Source organism: Electrona antarctica (assembly GCF_951216825.1).
Source record: "Electrona antarctica genome assembly, chromosome: 21".
Classification (NCBI taxonomy): Eukaryota; Metazoa; Chordata; class Actinopteri; order Myctophiformes; family Myctophidae; genus Electrona; species Electrona antarctica.
Window position 1 is genome coordinate 5,247,442 of NC_136802.1, and position 24,300 is coordinate 5,271,741.

At 46.0% G+C, this 24,300-nt stretch overlaps 1 protein-coding gene across 2 annotated transcripts in view; it reads right to left on the reverse strand.

The window, feature by feature from the left end:
• Nucleotides 1-613: 613 nt before the first annotated feature.
• LOC306914553 (netrin receptor UNC5D-like) overlaps nt 614-24,300 on the reverse strand; it is a 191,650-nt gene continuing 167,963 nt past the window's right edge. Inside the window, exons 5-14 of one of the 2 annotated variants that reach the window (XM_079491636.1) lie at nt 23,022-23,196; nt 16,699-16,866; nt 15,130-15,297; nt 13,397-13,429; nt 9,716-9,901; nt 8,766-8,915; nt 6,285-7,139; nt 4,587-4,818; nt 4,122-4,248; nt 614-2,205 (exon numbers count right to left, since the gene is read on the reverse strand). In XM_079491636.1, the coding sequence (XP_079347762.1) occupies nt 4,619-4,818; nt 6,285-7,139; nt 8,766-8,915; nt 9,716-9,901; nt 13,397-13,429; nt 15,130-15,297; nt 16,699-16,866; nt 23,022-23,196 (1,935 nt within the window). In that variant the 3' untranslated portion in view covers nt 614-2,205; nt 4,122-4,248; nt 4,587-4,618. Of the gene's footprint in view, nt 2,206-4,121; nt 4,249-4,586; nt 4,819-6,284; nt 7,143-8,765; nt 8,916-9,715; nt 9,902-13,396; nt 13,430-15,129; nt 15,298-16,698; nt 16,867-23,021; nt 23,197-24,300 lie in introns of both variants that reach the window. The other variant, XM_079491635.1, reaches the window with a different exon arrangement.

The window sequence follows — 24,300 nt, forward strand, 5'->3', positions numbered from 1 at the left end:
CTGTAGTTCTAGGATCCACATGGGATCTGTAGTTCTAGGATCCACATAGCATCTGTAGTTCTAGGATCCACATAGCATCTGTAGTTCTAGGATCCACATAGCATCTGTAGTTCTAGGATCCACATATAATCTGTAGTTCTAGGATTCACATAGCATCTGTAGTTCTAGGATCCACATAGCATCTGTAGTTCTAGGATCCACATAGAATCTGTAGTTCTATAGGATCCACATAGCATCTGTAGTTCTAGGATCCACATAGCATCTGTAGTTCTAGGATCCACATAGCATCTGTAGTTCTAGGATCCACATAGCATCTGTAGTTCTAGGATCCACATGGGATCTGTAGTTCTAGGATCCACATGGGATCTGTAGTTCTAGGATCCACATGGGATCTGTAGTTCTAGGATCCACAAAGCATCTGTAGTTCTAGGATCCACATAGCATCTGTAGTTCTAGGATCCACATGGGATCTGTAGTTCTAGGATCCACAAAGCATCTGTAGTTCTAGGATCCACATAGCATCTGTAGTTCTAGGATCCACATATAATCTGTAGTTCTAGGATCCACATAGCATCTGTAGTTCTAGGATCCGCATAGCATCTGTAGTTCTAGGATCCACATGGGATCTGTAGTTCTAGGATCCACATGGGATCTGTAGTTCTAGGATCCACATAGCATCTGTAGTTCTACATTATAGGATCCACATAGCATTGATAGCATGACAACAAACTGGCTGAAGTAGCTCATTAATTCGAGAAATGGGGAGAAATCAATCAATGTAACAAGTGGCTCAGGGCTAGAGTGGCCGGTAGAGAGGTCGGATGGGAACGTGAGTTTCCCCGGTTCGATCCCTGTGGGCTCCCCCAGAGTTAGTGTCCAAGTGTCCTCCTCCTTGAGCAAGACAGTGAACCCCCTGATGAACACCTTGCTCCCGATGAGCAGGTTGGTGCCTTGCATGGTTTCCTCCGCCAGCCATCGGTGTATGAATGTTTGTAAATAAGCCCAGAAAGACCCTACGAGTGTGCTGTTTGTGGAACAAGCTTCGAAATATCTGAAACAGTTTACTAGGGGGGGAGGGGGGTCTTCCCTTTCTTTGTTTTCTTGAAACAATAAGATGGGAACTATCAAGAGGACGACCTAGAGAGAGAACGATGCACAAAAAACAAATTTCGCCCACTTTGTTTTACTTGTAAAACTGTGATAAAAAAAAGCTGATTCACCTCTTAACGTATCTGGGAATGACCTCAATTACCATGATTTATTTAAATGTATTTTGATTTGTGTGTCCAGCTGTCTTGTCTAGTGTTGTCTGCTATTGAGATTCCCAATCCGCACTTTATGCTCAGCTAAATCTGTCTCGGAGTCTGTGCTTAGTGCGTCTAATGTGAAAACAATCACATCCCGCATTCTAATCTGTATACTACATAATGTTAGGACACATTTGTGTGACTGTAAAGACAAAACAGAAGCGGGGAGGAGGCTGTATTGTCCTCTGATATTTGTCTTTGCTCTATAGTCTAGACTGTACGACGGAAGCATTTGAAAATTGTGGGAGGCAACAGTCTGGCTCGCTATATACTAGATCAATTAATCCAAGCTTGTCCTTGAGAGTGGGGGCACGTCTGAAAGAGAAATAAATAAGACAGGGAATCAGGACACACAGGTTTTAAATCAGGGTCACTCCACCGTGCTTGATATCACGGGCAAATGTACTGCGCTGGGTTGTAAAATAAACCTGTCCGGATGTGTGGAAGGACGGGCACCTTTTTTTTTTTGAAAGAGACTTTTCCTTTCTAAAGATTCAGCTTTGGCGTAAGCATGGTTCAGTCAGCGTGCCACTTCCAGAACCCCTCCGTGTAAACCTCTGGTACGTCACATGTTGGTTTGTTTGACTTGATCAGAGTCACATCATTCTCCTTAGTCTCTCCTTAGTCTCTCAAACTGTCCAAATGTGACTACTTTTCCAAAAGACAAATCTGTGTGTGTATATTTCCATTGGCATCCTTTAATTGTCACCGTCCTTACGTGGCGAAGATTAATTTCTGGTGTGCTACTGTATATTCCAAGCTCATTCAAAGGTAGTCATTAGTGGAGTAGATGAATAGACGAGTAGAATAATTGTTCCTCCCATAGAGTCCTGAATACTAGCGAGGGGAATAGGCTGCATCCATGGCCGTCCCTTTGTTCTGGTCTGTAGCGTTGATCCTGAAATAGAAAGACATCTCATCTGAGTGTACATTCTGTCAGACAGTGACACAATGAAGTCACTAGGGGGCGTGCTGTCCTCAGATCTTAGCTGTAATATAGTGTCTTTAATAGTGCTTCAAGGCCCTGCCTGTGATCAATGTTTGTGTATAGAGTGGTTGGCAAAGGGGCCTTTCTGTGTGTTTACATGTTCCGTGTCCCCTAGGGTACTAGGTCCCCTCACATGTTCTCCCCGTGTCCCCTAGGGTACTAGGTACCCTCACATGTTCTCCCCGTGTCCCCTAGGGTACTAGGTACCCTCACATGTTCTCCCCGTGTCCCCTAGGGTACTAGGTACCCTCACATGTTCTCCCCGTGTCCTCTAGGGTAGGTACCCTCACATGTTCTCCCTGTGTCCCCTAGGGTACTAGGTACCCTCACATGTTCTCCCCGTGTCCCCTAGGGTACTAGGTACCCTCACATGTTCTCCCCGTGTCCTCTAGGGTAGGTACCCTCACATGTTCTCCCTGTGTCCCCTAGGGTACTAGGTACCCTCACATGTTCTCCCCGTGTCCCCTAGGGTACTAGGTACCCTCACATGTTCTCCCCGTGTCCCCTAGGGTACTAGGTACCCTCACATGTTCTCCCCGTGTCCCCTAGGGTACTAGGTACCCTCACATGTTCTCCCTGTGTCCCCTAGGGTACTAGGTACCCTCACATGTTCTCCCCGTGTCCCCTAGGGTAGGTACCCTCACATGTTCTCCCCGTGTCCTCTAGGGTAGGTACCCTCACATGTTCTCCCCGTGTCCTCTAGGGTAGGTACCCTCACATGTTCTCCCCGTGTCCCCTAGGGTAGGTACCCTCACATGTTCTCCCCGTGTCCCCTAGGGTAGGTACCCTCACATGTTCTCCCCGTGTCCCCTAGGGTACTAGGTACCCTCACATGTTCTCCCCGTGTCGGTAGGTACCCTCACAAAAACATGCAGTAATCCTGGTCTCTAAAACTACCTCCCCCTGGCCGGCAGGGGCGCCTGATGGAGGGGAAAGGAACTGGTTGGAATAACGTGTTCCTTCCACGCTCTACGTCCGGCCGGGGAAACTGCCCCCTGTCAGGTGAAAAGAAGCGGCTTGCATTGAAGGAAGCATGAGGTCAGTGCGTTGCTCTCCCCAGGTTGGCGGCGGGAGTGTAGAGCGCAGGATTACATTAGATATTTTTTGGCAATAAAAGTAATATTCCTCATCAGTAATCCATTTTTCTTCTTTAGCATGCCGTTGTCAAGTAGTTGTTTAGGCTCACAGTGCATATTTCCAGGAGGTTTGACATAAATGGACTGTAGTATACTGGATTATTGAGTTGGCAAATGGTAAATGGTGCATTTATATAGCGTCTTTATCCAAGGCGCTTTACATAGATTGTACATTACATTCACACATTCATACACCGATGGCGGCGGAAACCATGCAAGTCACCAACCAGCACATCAGGAGCAATTAGGGGTTCAGTGTCTTGCTCAAGGACACTTCGACACTAACTCTGGGGGAGCCCACAGGGTTCGAACTGGGAACCTTGTGGTTTCCATCCAGCCACTCTACCCCTGAGCCGCCGTCGCCGGGAAGCCTCTTGCAGTGTTGTTTTTGGCAGCACATTTTGATTTTAGTTTTAGTCAGTCTCTTGAATAGCTTTCATTTAGTTTTAGTCACATTTTAGTCACCTGGAATGTTTTAGTGTTTAGTCTAGTTTTAGCCGACTAAATATCATATCCCCCCGCGGGGGATTTGTATTTGTTGACGAAATTATCAGTATATTTAGTCTTAGTTTTAGTCATCATAGCTTAGTTTTCATATAGTTTCCATGTAGTTTTCGTCAGTGAAAAAAGGTAGTCGTCTTAGTTTTAGTCGACAAAATCAACACTGCTCTTGAATATAATGATCCTTACCCCAAATCACTGTGGCGTCTTTGATCCCTCCTCAGCCATCCTAGCCACCAAGTTGTTGTTGTTGTTGTTGTTCTGCCTGGTTCTCCTCCTTTGTAAAGTTGAATTCCCGTCGTCTTTTGTTCCCATCCTAAAAAGGTTTTTCCACATTACTTTTTTTGTAAATAATGTTTAAACAGGCATTATTGTTGACTAGCTATAGACCTGTGCCACGTCGGCCACCGGCCTACTTGGGAACGATGCAAGTTGGGCGTGCATTAATGACGGTAAAGAACACCCTATCGTGTAATATTGTGTAATCGTGACAGCCCTTTTGTACCGTACCTGCTATATGTCCCAGCGCGGCTGGTTCACTGTGTGGGCCGTACCTGCTACATGTATATGTCCCAGGGCGGCTGGTTCACTGTGTGGGCCGTACCTGCTACATGTATATGTCCCAGGGCGGCTGGTTCACTGTGTGGGCCGTACCTGCTACATGTATATGTCCCAGCGCGGCTGGTTCACTGTGTGGGCCCGGTGCCGCGGTCCTGTGTGGGCCCGGTGCTGCGTCCACTCTGTGGGCCCGTGTGGGACCCGTCCCGTAGCCGGTACGCCTCCCGGTCGTATGGATGGTGTGGAGCGAAGCGCCCACTTCCTCCTCCTCCTACCCCTCCTCGTCTTCCTCCTCTTCCACTGAAGTTTGTGGTGCTTGTGCGGTTGTCTAAAAAAACCCAAAAAAACAGAAGTGCTAATAAAGTCAAAAGTCGTACGATTTGTCACACACGTTACCACGGTAAAATGTATTCATCACATTTGACCCATCTCTTGGAGTGGTGAGCCGCAGACAAGGAGCGGTGAGCTGCAGCCGTACCGCGCTCGGGAATCATTTGATTAGTTGATTTGACCCCCCAATCCAACCCATTGATGCTGAGTGCCAAGCAAGGAGGCATTGGGTCCCATTTTTACAGTCTTTGGTATATGACCCGGTCGGGGATCGAACCCCCAACGTCCCAGTTTCAGGGCAGACCCTCCCACTGTCTGGTTGTACAAGTAATGCCACGCTAGTAATTGCTTACAGTTTAAGGTTTATTGCAGTTCAATCAATCATGAGCATTGATTTATAATGTTAAACTGTTTGAGGTGTATCCAGTAAGAAATATGAATCGATTATCCGCCACCCCTAATTATAAGAACATAATATCAGACAATGTAACTAACATATTTATATGCTATAAGCTAGATCCTTAACCCATTTTGGGCGGGAACCCCTTTTGGTGTTTTATGTTATACTTTTAGCTATTGAAAAATAGCAGATCTACGAGCTTGTAGGTCTGCTATTTTTGAAAAATCGTGAAAATGTGGCGCAAATCTTTGAATATATTCTTTCAGAGCGAACGTTTTTAATTCAAATCTTTGCTTCTGGGAGGTCCCTGGAACAACATATTTTCAGATGGGGGTCGGCGGCCAATTACACATCATTTCTGGGGTCCTTGATATGAAATATTGAGCACCACTGAAACATAGATATTTCAGAAAACTGTCAGGATTTAGAAGACATTTTTAAAAATTCAACGTCAGGCCTGAATGGGTTAATCAGTCACTTGGCAGTCATCTCGCCAGTAGCGGATCTAGCTGTGTGAATAATTTTGTCATGACTGCTGGAATCGTTTCATGCAGAGTGACGTCTCCCTCCCAGGGCATGTCCTTCTGGGGTTATGAAACTATTTGGTCTCCCACTTAAAACAAATAAAAAAATGGTGTCCTGCACCCCTGTCTGTCTGGCTCCTGCTGTATACATTCTATGTGGGAGACCAAACATGTACCTCGAGGCAGTAGCCTATTGCTTGTGACTGACGCACCCGACCTAAATAGTTTGTTATTTCCACCAGGCCGGAACGGCTGGGAGGCAAAGATGATGTCTGTGTGTCCGTGTGTCCGTGTGTCTGTGTGTCTGCGAGCAGCTAATCCTGGACACAGCTGGACTAATCAGTGTGAAACTCTGCATGCACAATCCCAGTAAACCAATGAAGGCCTCACGGTGGTTCTATTTGTGGCCACAAATCAATACCATCAGTCTTTACTCTTTAAGCCTGATTCATACTTTGTTGTAAGATGACGACAACAATCCGGTACTTGCGGGACGTGTGTCCATGCGTACGTCACGGATACATTCAGCGTCAGACTCACCCGTGATGGGCGTGGCCATCCTGCCTCCTGCGTGGCCCAATCCCCCGCTTGTTTTGTGGTGAGGCGCCGTGAAGGGGTCCGCGGAGGAGGAGGAGACCTGGGGGGTGAAGACACTCTTCTCTCTTCTGCCCAGCGTGGCATCCAAGCCCATTCTGTTACGGTCTGGTGCCAGGGAGGCATCTATGCCCATCGAGCTGTAGTCTGGTGCCAGGGTGGCATCCAAGCCCATTCTGTTATAGTCTGGTGTCAGGGTGGCATCTATGCCCACCCTGTTATAGTCTGGTGCCAGGGTGGTATCCAAGCCCATTCTGTTATAGTCTGGTGCCAGGGAGGCATCTATGCCCATCCTGTTATAGTCTGGTGCCAGGGTGGCATCCAAGCCCACCCTGTTACGGTCTGGTGCCAGGGTGGCATCCAAGCCCACCCTGTTATAGTCTTGTGCCAGGGAGGCATCTATGCCCATCCTGTTATAGTCTGGTGCCAGGGTGGCATCAACCCCCATCCTGCTGTAGTCTGGTGTCAGGGTGGCATCTATGCCCATCCTGTTATAGTCTGGTGCCAGGGTGGCATCCACCCCCACCCTGCTGTAGTCTGGTGCCAGGGTGGCATCCAAGCCCATCCTGTTATAGTCTGGTGCCAGGGTGGCATCCACCCCCACCCTGCTGTAGTCTGGTGCTGGGGTGGCATCTATGCCCATGGAGCTGTAGTGTGGTGCCAGGTGTCGGGGGTAGGTTTGGGAGGGGTGGTGGTACTCTGCTCTCTCTGCCACGCCCAGAGAGCCCATGAAGGTTTGGGAGGGGTGGTGGTACTCTGCCCTCTCTGCCATGCCCAGAGAGCCCATGAAGGAACCCTGACCTGCTTGTAAAGAAATAAACAAACAAACATTCACATCATAACATTAGAAATAGCCTAGACCGACTCTGACACACGTTTTACAGGTTCTAAAGGAACTACAGCATTCATTTTAGAAATGTTTTTTAATATTTATTATCATATTGTTTATGTCCCTCAAACATATTTCTAATGGTTTGAGCCTCAATCACCACTCTGATATAACCAGTCCATGGAATTTCTTTCTGGCTTCTGAAGCAGTTCTAGCTGCAGTACCACAATGTCCTGAGGTGGGGGCGCTGATATGCAAATTATTTTGTCTTTGAGTCATTATTATAATACTGATGCTAGATAAAACCAGGCTTGTTTCCATTCCATGCCAGCATGGAAAATCAACAATGGCGGACATTGTAAACAAAGTGGAAATGCAAATTTGGAACTGAAGACTGAAGAGGAGGAATTATACAAAGTAGGGTGATATTGATGACATCACGCGTACGTAAATTGAAGTGTGTGTGTTGCAAAGGAGGCCTTAGCTATGTTTCACCAGTTTCAATTGAAACAAACCTCCACCCTCAGGGGGGGCTCCAAGCTCCAACTGAACGTCAGGCGTCAGTCAACCCCCGCCACTCTTGGCCCTCTCTCTCTCTCCCACAATGTTAACACTTTAATTGTGAAGGAACGACAGGATGAGGAGAGGTGTTGGTGTTGTTGCTAATTGTCTAATTGTAGTAATGGCTGCGTGCGGATATTGAACTGTCAAACTATTTGTATCAATACGGCTGTATCAACAAAATAATTATGTCATAGGTATATGGGGGCCTCATATTTGGTCTTGAAACGGGCCTCCAGATTCCTAAGGCCGCCCCTGTGTGTGTGTGTGTGTGTGTGTGTGTGTGTGTGTGTGTGTGTGTGTGTGTGTGTGTGTGCGTGCGTGTGCGTGTGTGTGCGCGTGTGTGTGTGTGTACTCAAATCTCTGCTCATATACCATATTGTTGATAGTGATCAAAGCTACAGAAGCATTAATCACATGAATTGATCTTTATTTAAACAAGCGTGCTGTTTGTTGTGCATTCGTGTTGGAGAATGCGTCAAACGGAACATATAAATATGATAAATACAGCAGCATCTAAATATACATGAGTGACACGCATGACATAATCCTCTCCTCCTCGCTCGGAGGGCGGGACTAATGTGCGAGTGTGTCGACGCCAGTGGAGTGAGCGAGTGTGGAAGTTAATTGGCTTTGACCAAATTCTAATACCCCAAATCTCGGCCACTCTGGCCGAGATTTGACCCTCGATCACTCCAGCAAGGCGGTGTTACGTTGAAATTGGTGACCTGCCTAAATATGTCACCATCTTGTGGACTTCACAGAACTCACATGGAAGTCTTTAGTTTAAATACGTGGCCTGAATACCGCTAGGTTGAACTCTGCTAAAGAACAAACTGCAACGATTTACATTCGGACACTGACATTATGTGATGTCTACACACGATTGTCATTTGTCACATATTTCAGTAGGTCACCAATTTCACAGTAACACCACCATGCAGGAGGGAGCGAGTGGCCGCGATTTTGGGTTATTGGAATTTGGCCAATTAGGAAAAGACGCACGTGAGAGGGAAGTAAGGATCTGTTCCTCTCACCTTTGACCTTGAGGTCAGGTAAGGGGTCAAGGAGTGAGCGTTCGGCCATCAGGGCCTTCTCCATGGACTCCTGGAAGCACATGGAGCTGGGGTAGGTCGTAGAGGCCGTCAGGTCAGGATGCATGGACGAGCTGATCAGCAGAGGATTCCCTGAAGGACACATAGTGAAGATACAGTTAAGGCCTTATACCAACATACTCATACCATTATCTTATTAGGAATGTTTTATTATTTTGAAATGGAGAAAAATGCCTATAAGATAAGGCATAAGGATAGTGGAGTGGTTCTCAAAGTGGGGTCCGAGGCGAGGACCTCCAAGGGGTCCTTGAGGCAGTTCCAGGGGGTCCCCAGCTAAATGATAGTTTGGAACCAAGTGGGCCCTTATGGGTTTGTAACTCTGAGAGTGTACATGTGGAATTTGTACAAAATCTTCTCTTATGGGGGGTACCTGCCTGGCATATCTTTTCAAATGGGGGTCCGCGGGGCTAATGGGGGTCCGCGGGGCTAATGGGGGTCCGCGGGGCTAATGGGGGTCCGCGGGGCTAATTAGTGTCAATCTGGGGGTCCTTGACGTGGAAAAATTTGGGAACCACTGCACTAGTCATTAGCGGTGGCCGAACGGATAGCGGCGCGGTCTAGATACCGGAAGGTTCCCAGTTCGAACCAGCCGTCCGACACGTTAAAATTACCACCGCTGAAATGCCCTTGAACAAGGCATCAACCACTACGATGAAATGTGTTCTATGAGCAGGGCCTGGCTGGAAACAAGTTCTTGAGCTTAGCCCAGATACCCTGGGTAAATATAGATTTCATTTCATTTCATTTCATTTCATGCAAAACTGTAGTCCTGGGTTTCCTTTCCAGTTGGGGTGTGTGTGTGTGTGTGTGTGTGTGTGTGTGTGTGTGTGTGTGTGTGTGTGTGTGTGTGTGTGTGTGTGTCTCGAGCTCACCTTGGCTAGAAGACTTGAAGGTGAAGGACTGGAACTCTCCGGCCAGAGCCGAGGAGTGGATGACGTCGACACCGTACTGGCTCTGGCTCCTCCGGTACAGAGTGACGCCCACGATGAGCAGCACCACCGTGACCAGGCCTGCAGCCACGCCCGAGTACAGAGCTACGTCAGTGCTGCTGTCTACACCTAAACACACAGAGAGAGAGACAGATATACAGAGCTGAATAGTTTTCATTTAGTTTTAGTCACATTCTAGTCACCTGGAATGTTTTAGTGTTAGTCTATCATAAGATTTTAGTCGACTGAAATGTATTTTGGCGGGCCTTGATGCCGGCTTATTGACTGTTTTAACACTTGCTTAAAATAGCCGATCTACAAGCTCTCAATATGTCGCGCTTGATCACTGTAATTGATATTAAAATAGGCGTGAAGAGGCGATCTCGGCGCCAAGCGCCATTAGAAAGCAGGCGTGAAACAAGATTTAGCTGCCAAATGAGTTCATAAATAAATTAATAAATTGACCCAAAAGTAACAAAAATAAGTAGTTTCTTGCTTACGGCAATGACAGTAGCCTATTCCATAAGTGTTGCGCTTGCGCTGGCCGTCCGCCACGCGCAAACACGGTCGCCTCGGAAAACATCAAGTGTTGATGATCAATTAGAATCAATTTTCTGTTACTGCATCTCGTCTATGTTTCACTTCAAATGTTTTCAAAAACACGAGATCTTGAGAGCAACGTTTAGTTAACCCATTTTGGGCGGGAACCCCTTTTGGTGTTCGCATGTTGTGCTTTAGCTATTGAAAAATAGCAGATCTACGAGCTTGTAGGTCTGCTATTTTTGAAAAATCGAAGAACGACTGACATAGAAACACAGCTTTTTCAGAAAACTGTCAGGATGTAGAAGACATTTTTAGAATCTGATCTCAGGTCAAAATGGATTAAATGCCATGGTGTGTGTGTTTACATGGCTGTCATGTTGGATACAACAGCACAGTCTCCAAGCAGCGCAGCCAGGTGCTCCGAGGCTTTGATTAGACAGCGCTCCGTTTTAGATCTACACGGTCGTTATACAGAAATAAACACACAGCTGAATTCAGCGATTGATCAATCAGAATGAAGCTTTCAACCAAGCCGTGTAATAATATCAATAGGAAAACATTCTGCAAAATGAGGATGAGTCATTTGGTAAGAATAAGTGAACAAAAAAATCTATTAATCGTCTTCAATTAGTACAGAATGCTGCTGCTCGCCTGTTAACTGGCTCCGGGAAATTCGACCACATCAGCCCCGTTTTAGCGTCTACACTGGCTCCCAATCTCCTTCAGAATCCATTTCAAACTCCTTCTCTCAACTCAACTCAACTCAACTCAACTCAACTCAACTTTATTTATATAGCACATTTATCATGACCAGGTCAACCAAAGTGCTGTACAGGTTAAAAGAAAACAAGAGAGCAAACAGTGCAATATAAACAAACATCAAAACATTAAAACTTAAGCAGGCATTTGAAGTAGAAAAAGAATCAATACAATGTCCAAAAAGCACAAACAACAAAGGAGACATTTGCGCAAAGGAGGGGAGCAGGGCTACCTCAAGTGACACTAAAGGCTAAGGAGAATAGATGCGTTTTAAGCAGAGATTTAAAGGTAACTAGAAAAAGTGCCCTTCTGGGCACAGGTCTCCACCAGGAGGATAGGAGTGTGTGTGTGTGTGTGTGTGTGTGTGTGTGTGTGTGTGTGTGTGTGTGTGTGTGTGTGTGAGCATGAGGCTGATTTGAAAACTGTCAAGTGGCATTTCTTCCTCAGCCTAGTGGGAATAGGCATGCACAGTTTCACCGCAATCGGACGCTGCGTTGAGGAGTTGTGGCGATTTGTACAAAACGGGGTACTCCTGAAAACTTTAGAAGCCAATCGTAGCCAATCAGGATGGATAATTATGAGAAATCAAACAAATCACATGATCACATGACTATGGAGAGCAGGTGTACCGATTTGCGTGAAGTTTGGATGAAATCTGAAGGAGTAATATTAGAAAATGTGTTTTACATATGTTGGCCTCCTGGTGGCGCTATAAAGAGCACATGTGAAAAATTCCAGGCAAAGGTTTTTCCTTGGCCTCTAGGGAGTGTGCATACAAGGTTTTACACAGATCGGTGCAGTTAGAGGTAAAAACACAAAACGGCCAGTTATAGCGCCACCATGAGGCTGAATTGAAAATATTCAAGTGGCATTTCTTCCTCGGCCTAGTGGTATTGTGCGTGCAAAATTTCACGGAAATCACACGATGTGTTCATGATTTGCAGCATTTTGTTTGAAACGGAGCACTCCTGCGAACTTTGGAAGCCAATCTTAGCCAATCAGGATGGAGTCTGAAAAATCTGAAAGAAATATTTCGTTGAATGGCTCTAGAGAGACTGTGTACCAATTTGCGTGATGTTTGGACAAAATCTGTAGGTGTACTGTCAAAACATTTGTTTTGCACAAAGCGGCCTCCTGGTGGCGCTATAACAGGCCAATGTGAAGACTGGGGCAGAGGTTCAGCTCTGGCATTTAGGGAGTGTGTGTGCTGAGTATGGCTGCGATCAAGCCAACGGTGCCAGAGATTAGCTGTTCACAGACGGACGGACGGACGGACGGACGGACACACGGACACACGGACACACGGACGGACGGAGTGCAAAACATACTCTCTCCCCATGCCTTCGGCCTGGTGGAGACAATTATGGACTGGGCAGCTCTGATGTGAAGAGGCAAGGTATTCCAGAGCCTGGAAGGGGGGCAGCTGCCGCAAAGGCCCTGTCACCCTTTGACCTTTTGTTGGTCGCAATCACATCCAGCTTTAGCTGGTCGGCCCGACCTCAAAGCCCTATTGGTGGGTTGTAATAAGAAATGAGGTCTGTGAGGGATGAGGGTGCTAACCCACTGCGAATTTTAAAAGCATACATTAAAATCTTGAAGTCAATGCGGAATCGAACCGGGAGCCAGTGAAGCGAGTCTAGGACAGGAGTGATGTGCTCTCGCTTCTTAGTTCCAGTGAGGAGACGGGCAGCGGCGTTTTGGATCAGCTGTAAACGCCTGAGCAACGACTGGTCGATGCCGATATAGAGTGAGTTGCAATGACCCTCTCCAGGTCATTATGAGAGAGATATGGTTTCACTTTAGCTAGCAGTCTAAGATGATAGGCTTAGATGATGATAGGCATATACGAGGCCAGGTCCGGTCTCGCTCCACCCTACATCGCCGATCTAATCTCCCCCTGTGTCCCAACCCGCTGCCTGAGATCCTCAACCAAAGAGCTTCTTGATCCTCAAACTTGTCGGCTAAAGACCAAAGGAGACCTGGCTTTCAAGCACCATAGCGCCTACTCTTTGGAACACACTGCCCTTAGAGATAAAGCACGCTGAATCAGTGTCCTCTTTTAAATCTCTTTTGAAAACGCACTTTTATAGATTAGCCTTCTTACTGCCAACCTCCTGCTGCTTATTATATTTTGTTGTTCATTGAAATGTTTTCTGCTGCTTATCTTGCTGTTTGTTTATGTAAAGCACTTTGTAATGCAGTTTTGAAAGGTGCTACGGTATGTAAATAAAGTTTTTTATTAACATACAGCAGCAATAATAGATCTATAGAATGCATGATGACGTTTGTTATAAAATACTGAGTGATGGAGACAGAACTCACCCTGTGGAGTCACATCGTGTAACAGCTTTACATCTGCAAATAAAAATACACAATTTTATACTTAATACCCCAGCCTCCGTATGGTGGGGATTGCTATTGCAGAAAATAGCAGATCTGCAAGCTCACGACGCGTCGTCGTGAGCTTGCAGATCGGCAACAGAAATGTTAAAACTCCATATTCTGATATAGAATGTTTGCACAGTAAAAAGCTTTTTAATAAACAGGAAACACATTTCCAGGTGGGTAGCCTTGCCAGTTTCATCCAAAGCAGGAGAGATAACGCACTTATTAGCTTCGATCTCTACAGAGAGACCCCCGGTGCAGCTGTCATGGTCTTAATGGTTAAACCATTCAAATCTGGAAAGCATCTGTGTCGTTTTAGAGTTAAAGTATAGCAACATACATTCTTTATAAAACTCTTAGGATTTAAAATAGTGGTTTAGAATATTGGTTCTAAAAAATAACACATAAGCTCACAGCACGTCAATTCATGATTTTTCTTTGAAAAATAATTTAGATTTATTTGTATTATTACAATTTTTTTTTTACTAAACTCTTCTGGGGGTCCCTGCCACAAAACATTTTCAGATAGGGGTCCTTCCTGGGCACGACAAAGATTGAGAAGTACTGATTTAGAAGTTTGTAAAATTGGCCTCATGCAGGTTGTGGAAAATTTGCACAAACAAAAGTGCTTACCACTAGCTTTCTACACAGATGTGTTCATAAAGGTGTCTACTATCACATATCAATTTGTTCCAAGCCAACTCCCTTGGGAAACTTTGTGGGAGCCAATCAAAGTGGGGGAACCCGGAGGGCCGAGGCTAAAAGCAGGACATTTTAAAGTTGGTCAATATGAACCAGCTTGTGAGGTGTGTAAATAAGGTATTTTAATGGGGTGCTGAATCCGTTCCAACCATTCGCTTTCAATAAAAATGGCTCCCTGGGCATAAAATCGACCATGCCTGCTTTTGTATGTCCCAGACATGCGTAATAGCTAATAAGCCATTTCTCACTTCCTACCTTCAAATCTGCACTGAAAACCCACCTGTTCAGAATTTCCAAGCTGATGTGTTTTTAAACTTGTTATATTCAATGTTTTATTGGTTTTACTCTTTTAATTGTTTTTCCTAATAAAGTTGTCCCCCCCCCCCCCCCCTGGCCCCAACACATGTAAAGCGTCTTTGAGTGTCATGAAAAGTGCTATATAAATCCCAGATATTATTATTATTATTATTTCATGCATATCTCAAAGGTAGTCTATGGTGTTTTCTTGTTTTCTTTTCTGTTTGTGTGTTGGGGGTGGTGTCCCCCTGGACATGATGTACAGGGTCTTTGGTATGACCCGACCGGGGATCGAACCCCCGACCTCCCAGTCCCAGGGCGGCCACTCTAACCACAAGGCCACTGAGCTGGAAGCAGGTCTTATACAGTAGGTTAACCCATTTTGACCTGAGGACGATTCTAGAAATGTCTTCTAAATCATGATGTAAACCTATGTAATTGGCCGCCAACCCCCACCTGAAAATATGTAATTCCAGGGACCCCCCCAGAAGCAAAGATTTGAGTTAAAAATGTTCACTCTGAAAGAATATATTCAAACATTTGGGCCACATTTTCAGGATTTTTCAAAAATAGCAGACCTACAAGCTCGTAGCGCTATGAGCTTGTAGATCTGCTATTTTTCAACAGGTAAAGTACAACATAATGCTTAAAACAAACTGGGTTAAACTCACTGTGTGTGCAGAGACCCCCGGTGCAGTTGTTGTCGCGGTCCTGCGTCGCTCCGTCACACGGAAGCCCTCCGTGTTTGGGCTGCGGTGACGAGCACTCTCTGCCGCGTTGCTTCTGACACGCCGCGTCACACGCCGTCCACTCACTCCAAGGACCCCAACCTCCGTCCACTGAGAGAGGAGACAACAGACAGTCACACGCTGAACACAAACTCCACGGACCCCACCCTCCGTCCACTGAGAGAGGAGACAACAGACAGTCACACGCTGTCCACTCACTCCACGGACCCCACCCTCCGTCCACTGAGAGAGGAGACAACAGACAGTCACACGCTGTCCACTCACTCCACGGACCCCACCCTCCGTCCACTGGGAGGGGAGACGACAGACAACCATGGATATTAACTCAACCCCCACCAGCAGGGGGCGCCGATAGTTCAGCAACCGCCACCGTTCACCACCATTCTGTAGAAGAAGACGGCCTCCTCCTCTACCGACAACAACAATGGATGGCGAAGGTTGTCGCGTCGATCGGATTAATCACTCGCTAAGAGTCTTTAGAAGCATTCATATTTTAGATGCGCGGTTACGGGGAAGAGATATTGAGCCACTAAACACAGTCGCTGTATTTATCCAGCGCCATTTGAAATGGAAAACTCTTAAAAAGGCCTAGAAAGGCCTCATCCACCACCTTGCTCTGTTTCAATGAATTGAGGCTGAAGGGGAAGCAATGGAACATGGAGCTGCCGCTCGACGAGAGCTTTGATTAGCGGTAAGCCAATGTTATAGTTTTATCATTAATTAGAGCGCTAATTAACACGTTAAAGGCATCGTTGGCGTTGCGGGATTTAATTAAAAAGACGTTAAAGGAGTCCTTAGCCAGGGATGAGTTAACAATTTAACTCATTTTGGGCGGGAACCCCTTTTGGTGTTAGCATTATGTTATGCTTTAGCTATTGAAAAATAGCAGATCTACAAGCTCATAGCGCGCCACCGAGTGGCGCGCTACGAGCTTGTAGGTCTGCTATTTTTGAAAATTCTAAGAACGACTGACATAGAAACATAGCTTTTTCAGAAAACTGTCAGGATGTAGAAGACATTTTTAGAATCTGATCTCAGGTCAGAATGGGTTAAAGGAGTCCTTAGCGAGGGATGAGATAATAATCACATTAGAAATAGGACCCAGCGTATAGGGAAGCAACGCACATCTCTAAACATTCTACGGGCACTGAACCAAAACACGTACGAGGTGAGAGGAGATGAACTTCACACACCAGGTCTTTGAGCTCCAGACTTTATTTCAATAAAAACGTTTCGACCCCTTCGGGTCTTCGTCAGGCATGACGTTTTATGTGTTTAAATCGCCGTTTTGTAACCAACCGCCGGCTTGCAAGGGCTTCTGGGAAACTGAGTCGAATGCAAAGTGAACGAGGGTGTAGGGACGATCTTAGCTCGCTTTGCTCTTTGACTGTGACCCGGATCAAGGAAGTGGCTTTTTTGTCGGCTCAATAAAAAAATCATTGGAGTGTTAAAAGGGTTAAAAACCACTGAGTTAATAGGTTAAATGCATACCTGGACACAGAGTGCTGCAGGTGCTCTTCTGCGTGGACACGCCCTCACAGAACAGCCCCCCGTTGAGGGGGGCGGGGTTCGTGCACGTGCGCGAACGCCTCTGCATGCCCCGCCCACAGCGCACGCTGCAGGACGACCAGTCTGTCCAGGAGGACCAGCCTCCGTTTACTGCAGGAGAAGAAGAAACGACAACAGGAAGTGAGCCACGCCCGGTAAGCAATGGAAGAAGTGGAAACGTGTACTTAATCCATTCTGGGCAGGAACCCCTTTTGGTGTTTTAAGCATATTCTCAGATGAGGCTCCGCGGCCAAATACAGATAATTCTGGAGGTCCTTGACATGAAATAGTTTGAGAACCACTGACATAGAAACATATACAGGATTTAGAAAGCATTTGTGACTAGATTTGATCGAAGGACTGCCATTGGATTTTTTTGAATTTTCGTTTCATGTCATGTGAAAGCAGGGAATCATAGCTTCAAATTGACATATTGGTTGTTCAGTTTGACCCACCAGTTTTGGAGATATGGCTTATAGAAAAATGTCTTGCAGGAGTAGTGGAAAAAAGACCAAGCAGAGAAAATGGACTTCTAAGCTTTAGTTCAGTGATCTGTGACTTTAGGGGGCGCTGTTTTCCCTTCATTCCTCCATTAGTCAACCAGCAGTGTTGCCATGTCTGCTTATTATAATTAGTTGGCCTTGTTTCTAAAGAAAAATAATGCATAGGCCTACTGTACCAATTTTATAATAATTTATAACCTGTTAATAAAAATGTATTTCGTCCTCAGGTCTAAATGGGTTAAAGGGACACAACACAGTATTTAAGGTAGTGCAACAAAGCCCCCAGTAAAGGCTATCCAACGTTGAAGCTGCCACTACCTACTGGCGAAATGTGGAATTGCAGCACTTTATTGGAAGTGGACGGACGTTCATGACGTCACGTGCGTAAGCCTAGCCTAGCTAGGCTGGGCTAAACATCCGCTCGCTCGAGCCATTGAGTTATAATTATACTTCCGGCTCCAGGTTCTTTCAAAACACCACTGAGCAACTTCCACTGAAATGAATAGCGGGGGGCGGGGCTAACGCTCCAGTTCGGTCTCTATCCTTCTTTATATTGTATTGCACTGGTGTGGTCTACCTTAAAGTAGACCATTTTGTCTGGACCCGACCCCTTGGTGTGGTTTGAGCTGTATAGAGCACCGAAGTCCTGACGTCACTGCCCTCTACAACCAGTAGAGGGCAGTGAGCGCCATGGTTCATGTATTTTTTTATAAGCATTGTACTCTCCATAGGGGGATTTTAGATCGCCTCATATAAGAACTGTGTTTGAAAAATAAACCGATCACCCCGGCCTTTTCACTCATATGGATATGAAGCATCGACTGAAGGTGGAAATGTACAAATATACCCAAAGAGTAACAAAATAAGCGTTAGAAACGAGCCAAACAACCCAGAGACTACATTTCCGGGTAGGCTGCTTCTGCCCGCAGCCCGTCGCACAACAGAAACTGAACGTTAATTACGTTTATTTTTATTTTTATTTTATTGATATATAATGTATCGTGGTTAGTACGAGTCGAGTCACCACCAGCTGAGCTTACGTCAACGAGGAATCTCAGGAACGCAATATGTTGACAGCTGGGCGTGACGTATATGCTCAGCGACATTGCATTCATATGTAGTTTCAAGGCTTTTGCGGTCACATTAATTCCATTTTCTCTAGAAACTGGCTGTATCAAATATGAATGGACATCATTAACGACGCACAGCCACTCCCCTGACAGAAACGCCGAGGTGGTCGGTTTATTTTTCAAACACAGTTCTTATATGAAGCGACCTAAAATCACCGTTTGGGGATCTCAATGCAAAAAACAAATACATGAACCATGAAATACTGAAAGTGACGTCAGACTTCGGAGCTCTATAAGATGGCTCAGAGGCGACTCAGCAAAATTCCAAAAGTCTAAAAATGGCATGCAGTATTATTTTAAAACGTTTACAAATGTATTTTGTAACGGACTACACGACACGAAAGATTAAGGAATCACAGAGTATAAAAAGCCACATTTCCATCTATAAGGCCAAACCTCAGTGAACAAAAACATTGTGATTAATTAATGATGTTACAAAATGAAGCGTCATTCACAAAGTGTGAAGAGAACATATAATGTGGTTAATAGCTGACATCAGACCACATCACTTTCTCTAGGAACAAACAATACTAAAACAATGAAAATAACAAATTATACTTCTTATAATTGGTGTGACCATGATGGGCCACAGATACATTAACCCATTTTGGGCGGGAAGGAACCCCTTTTGGTGTTTTAAGTCTTATGTTGTGCTTTAGCTATTGAAAAATAGCAGATCTACAAGCTGTAGGTCTGCTATTTTTGAAAAATAGTGAAAATGTGGCACAAATGTTTGAAGATAGTCTTGCAGAGCGAACGTTTTGAACTCTAAATGCCAGTTAAGTAGCACTGGGTTAAATACATACTACTGTGTCTCCACACATCAAAACTACAGGCATGGACCCCCCCCCTCCCTCCCCCCCTCCTCCCCTCGGCCTGACCAATATATCCAGTATATCTGTGTGGGCTGTAATCCATCCATCACCTTCAGCTGCCACCGTAAAGCGCTGACTCAGTGTAATAATAATATCACTATCATTATTTGTCATGTTGGGAAAATAAAGATTTGCTCCTTCCTGTTGATACCGCATGTCTCAGGCTATCATTAGTGTGACAGTGGGTTGATGCAGCGGCCCTCCACAGGGGAGGGGGGGGGGGGGGGTTATTTTGGTCTGCATAACGGCCGAGCTACACCCGGCTTTTCAGCGTGTGTTTACGCGTATACCAGCTCAGTGGCCTCGTGGTTAGAGTGTCCGCCCTGGGACTGGGAGGTCAGGGTTCGATCCCCGGCCGGGTCAAACCAAAGACTCTAAAATTGGGACCCAGTTCCTCCCTGCTTGACACTCAGCATCAAGGGTTGGATTGGAGGGTAAGTCCCTGTGACATACTAGCGTCATGTCCAGGGGGTGTACTTGTACATCAAGCTGCCTCACGCTACAGAAACAGGAGATAGGCTCCTGCCCTGCTATGGGCCTCATGGCTCGGCAAGGCTTACTTATTACGCGTATACACGGTGGCGCGGGGGCGCGTAAGCGCGCGCGAAAAGCCTGGTGTATGTCAGCCGTAAGACCAAAAAGGTGGCTGACATTGGCTGAAGCCAATGTCTTATTTTGCCTATCAATTCAATTCAATTCAAACGTCATTATCCTCTTCACATCAACGCAAACTCAGAGAAATAAAAAAACTAAGCTGGTTAATACTGAACAGTTGGACAGAAACCAGTTGGATACAGTATACTGTACATGTCCTCCCTCATAGACATAGTAGAATTGCAGGCATCAAATCAGTTTCCTTTGTGAGGAAATCTGGATGCATTCAGTGCAATGTCAGAAGGGGGGGGGGGGGGGGGGGGGGGGGCAGTGGATTGACTGTTCCTTTCCCTTTTTGAATACACGCTAACAAAAAAAAGACACCAAGCTCGGCAAAATAGTGAAGCATATTCCACTCCATGCAACGTATTTATACCATGAAGTCATACCAAGCAAATCAAATGATACAGTACTGTAGAGGCAATGAGCAGCGTGGTAACAGAAGCCACTGTAAATTACATAACAGTATAAACATAACAGTATAAACACCAATCACACACGACAGATGGCTATTAACCCATTTAGGCCTGACGTCGAAATTAAAAAAAATGTCTTCTAAATCATGACAGTTTTCTGAAAAACCGTATGTTTCTGTATCAGTGCCTGGTGCTCAATATTTCATGTCAAGGACCCCAGAAATGATATGTAATATGCCTCCGCCCCCTCCATCTGAAAATAGTCCAGGGATCCCCCCCCCCCTAGAAGCAAAGATTTGAGTTAAAATGTTCACTCTGTAATAATATATATTCAAAGATTTGAGGCACATATTCACGATTTTTCAAAAATAGCAGACCTACAAGTTCATACTCTCGGTGCCACAATATGAACTTGTAGATCTGCTATTTTTCAATAGCAAAAGTACAACATAATGCTTTAAAACACCAACAGGGGTTCCCGCCCAAAATGGGTTAAAACATGTATATACATCAATAGCAGACAATGTAATGGTTGGTGCTCAACATAATTGTAATTTGTTGACAGTTACATGACAGTTATATGTGTTGTTTGTTCTGTACTTATAATCATATTATTATTTGTTCTCTTGGTTGTATAATTGGAGCCTATACTTGTAGCCTTTTTTTCCCCCAAGCCTTTTGTGTTGTCGTTTATTGTATACGTGCTCGCTTATATATCGGTGGTGAACTTGAAAAACAACGTGCCCCCCCTTTGGAGAAATGATGAAGGGCCCCCCCTGATGAAGGGCCCCCCCTTTGGAGAGATGATGAAGGGCCCCCCCTGATGAAGGGCCCCCCCTTTGGAGAAATGATGAAGGGCCCCCCCTGATGAAGGGCCCCCCCTTTGGAGAGATGATGAAGGGCCCCCCCTGATGAAGGGCCCCCCCTTTGGAGAGATGATGAAGGGCCCCCCCTGATGAAGGGCCCCCCCTGATGAAGGGCCCCCCCTTTGGAGAAATGATGAAGGGCCCCCCCTGATGAAGGGCCCCCCCTTTGGAGAAATGATGAAGGCCCCCCCCCCTGATGAAGGGCCCCCCCTTTGGAGAAATGATGAAGGGCCCCCCCTGATGAAGGGCCCCCACTTTGGAGAAATGAGGAAGGCCCCCCCTGATGAAGGGCCCCCCCTTTGGAGAAATGATGAAGGGCCCCCCCTGATGAAGGGCCCCCACTTTGGAGAAATGATGAAGGGCCCCCCCTGATGAAGGGCCCCCCCTGATGAAGGGCCCCCACTTTGGAGAAATGATGAAGGGCCCCCCCTGATGAAGGGCCCCCCCTGATGAAGGGCCCCCACTTTGGAGAAATGATGAAGGGCCCCCCCTGATGAAGGGCCCCCACTTTGGAGAAATGATGAAGGGCCCCCCCCCTGCTGTGAACTCCCTGGAGCTGCTGCTGGGTTGATGACGATGACTGACGGGTCTCGCCTGCTGCTTTGATGAAGAGCAGCAGGAAGGAACAGTGAGTAGACGTTCGTTTCGCTGCTTTCGGTGAAAACAAAAAAGGAGACTCTCTGGATGATTTTTGATAGACGTCAAAGAAAGGAGTAAATGTGGAAACATTGCACTTAATGAGCCGTGGAGGTTTATTTTCCTCCCCAGTGGAATAGCAGCTCTTTTGTTTGTTTCTTTGCAGAGCAGCTCAACAGAACAGCAACATAACACAAGCCCTAGAAAGACCTGCCGGTGTGCACGCAAAAGTATTGTCTTATTTCATTTCTCATCATGTTTTAAATGTACTGTGACGGACTCGACACCGGGCACTGCACTCCCTTGTGGTGGGGTGGAACGCGTGTGTCGAATTTGAAGTCGGTGGGGCGAACGGTTCTCGAGTTAGTGACCTGTCGGTGTGCACGCAAAAAGTATTGTCTTTTTTCATTTCTCATCATCATGTTTTAAATGTACTAGTTGGAAATGCATGCCCCACCCAGTTATTATGTCTGTGTCCCTTTTATGCCCATATATGGAGGTCTTTGTCAGGCATGCCCAAATAAAGATGTCAGAATGATGTCAGAACAGGCCAGCTCCATATATGGAGATGGTCCAGAGCCTGGGGCAGAGGCGTTTTGTGCTGGTTCTGCACAACCGGCTATCCGACGGACTCGACACCGGGCACTGTACTCCCTGTGGTGGTGTGGAACACGTGTGTCGAATTGGAAGTCGGTGAGGCTAACGGTTCTCGAGTTACGTGGATTACAGACGTACGTACACGCGTAAATACGTACGCACAGAGACTCATTTATAGATAAGATGTGCAAATAAACAAAAAAGAAAAGGAATAAAGCTTAATGTTGAATGCAAAAAAAGGTGCTAAATAGCATGAAAAATGGTTCTTTGGCTTGCCTGCATTTGATACCGTTACCTAATCTGTCAGTGTTAACTCTGAGAGTGTACAAGTGGAACAAAGGGTCCATTTGGGTCCATTTTGTACACGCTCAGTTTAATTTAATTAACCCTAACTGTTAATTTGACTTAACTGTTAACTGAGGGTGTTTATTTAATGATGAATTAACTGATGGCTGTACTGTGTCTGCGTGCTTCCCCGGGTATGGAATTACAGTGTACAGTTACTGTACACTGTAACATCCTGCAGCATCTACAACCATTGTAAACCTTTGAACATTCTGAGAGTTACAAAATGAATAAATGATCTTACCGTAGACCACCACGGTGGCCGTGGAGCTGCGTCTCTTGGCCACGATGTTGCTGGCCACGCACGTGTAGTTCCCGGAGTCTGAGAGACGGGCTTCTGGAATGACAAGGTTCTGATCCACTCTGCTGTCGACCACTCCATCCCAGCTCACAGCCTGCTCATTCCTCAGCCACTCCACCTGCACGCACGCACGCACGCGTACACACGCACGCACACACACCGGCACGCGCACGCAACGCAAACAAACGCTAATCATTTCCTGCATTGTCCCGATCGGATCGGGTGATCGGAAATCGAGGCCGATCACGTCATTTCCAAATGATCGGAATCGGATCGGGAGTAAAAAAGAAACGTGATCGGGACATCCCTAGTATCAATATTATATCCATATCATGATATTAGACTGGATAATGTCTGTGATTTGGGATATTGTACTATTGTGATATGGCATAAGTGTGGGAAAATCGGTATCAGAAGATGCTCAAAATCAAATAGATAGATACTTTATTTGTCCTTTCGGAAATTTGTTTTGTGCACAGCAGTCATCAGGATATACATAAAACATATGGAAACAAACAGATCACAGTACATAGACAATAAAGAAACAATGCCAACAGAAGGCCACCAGTCATAGTTCCAAGAGGCGTCACATCACACTTTATGCACGGAACTGAGACGCGGCCTGCTTGTTCATAAGTCCTATACTTATGGGAACAAACGATCTTGAGGCCCTAGCCTGCAGGGAAGGTACCATGTACCATTGGATCGGCAGCAAAAAAACATGATCGTCACCCTGTGGAAGAATATAATTATACCTTACTAGACCGGTAACGATGGAAGTTGGAGATCGCACGCACGCACGCACGCACGCACGCACGCACGCACGCACGCACGCACGCACGCACGCACGCACGCACGCACGCACGCAAAAGCCAGGCATTGGAGAGGCTAGCCCCTCTCAAAAACATCTATCCTTATTCACACCGCGATTACTTGAATCCATGAATATTTTATATTATATTTTAGTATTTTTTCTCCTTCACAGTGAATGAAGAATCCAAAAACATAAAAGTTAACAGTGGGCTAAGTTTAACAACAGCAAAACTAGGCTATATAAAACAATGTGTTTCTAAACTCTCACAGATGTGTCACGTATCCAGTCGTAGCCTCACTACTCCCCAAAAAAACACCCGTTTCCACTCAAATGTCACTGTTTAAAACACTTCAGGGATGCACAGGATCAAACACAAGGAGCAACAAGGAGTGCTCTCTTGGTAGTGCG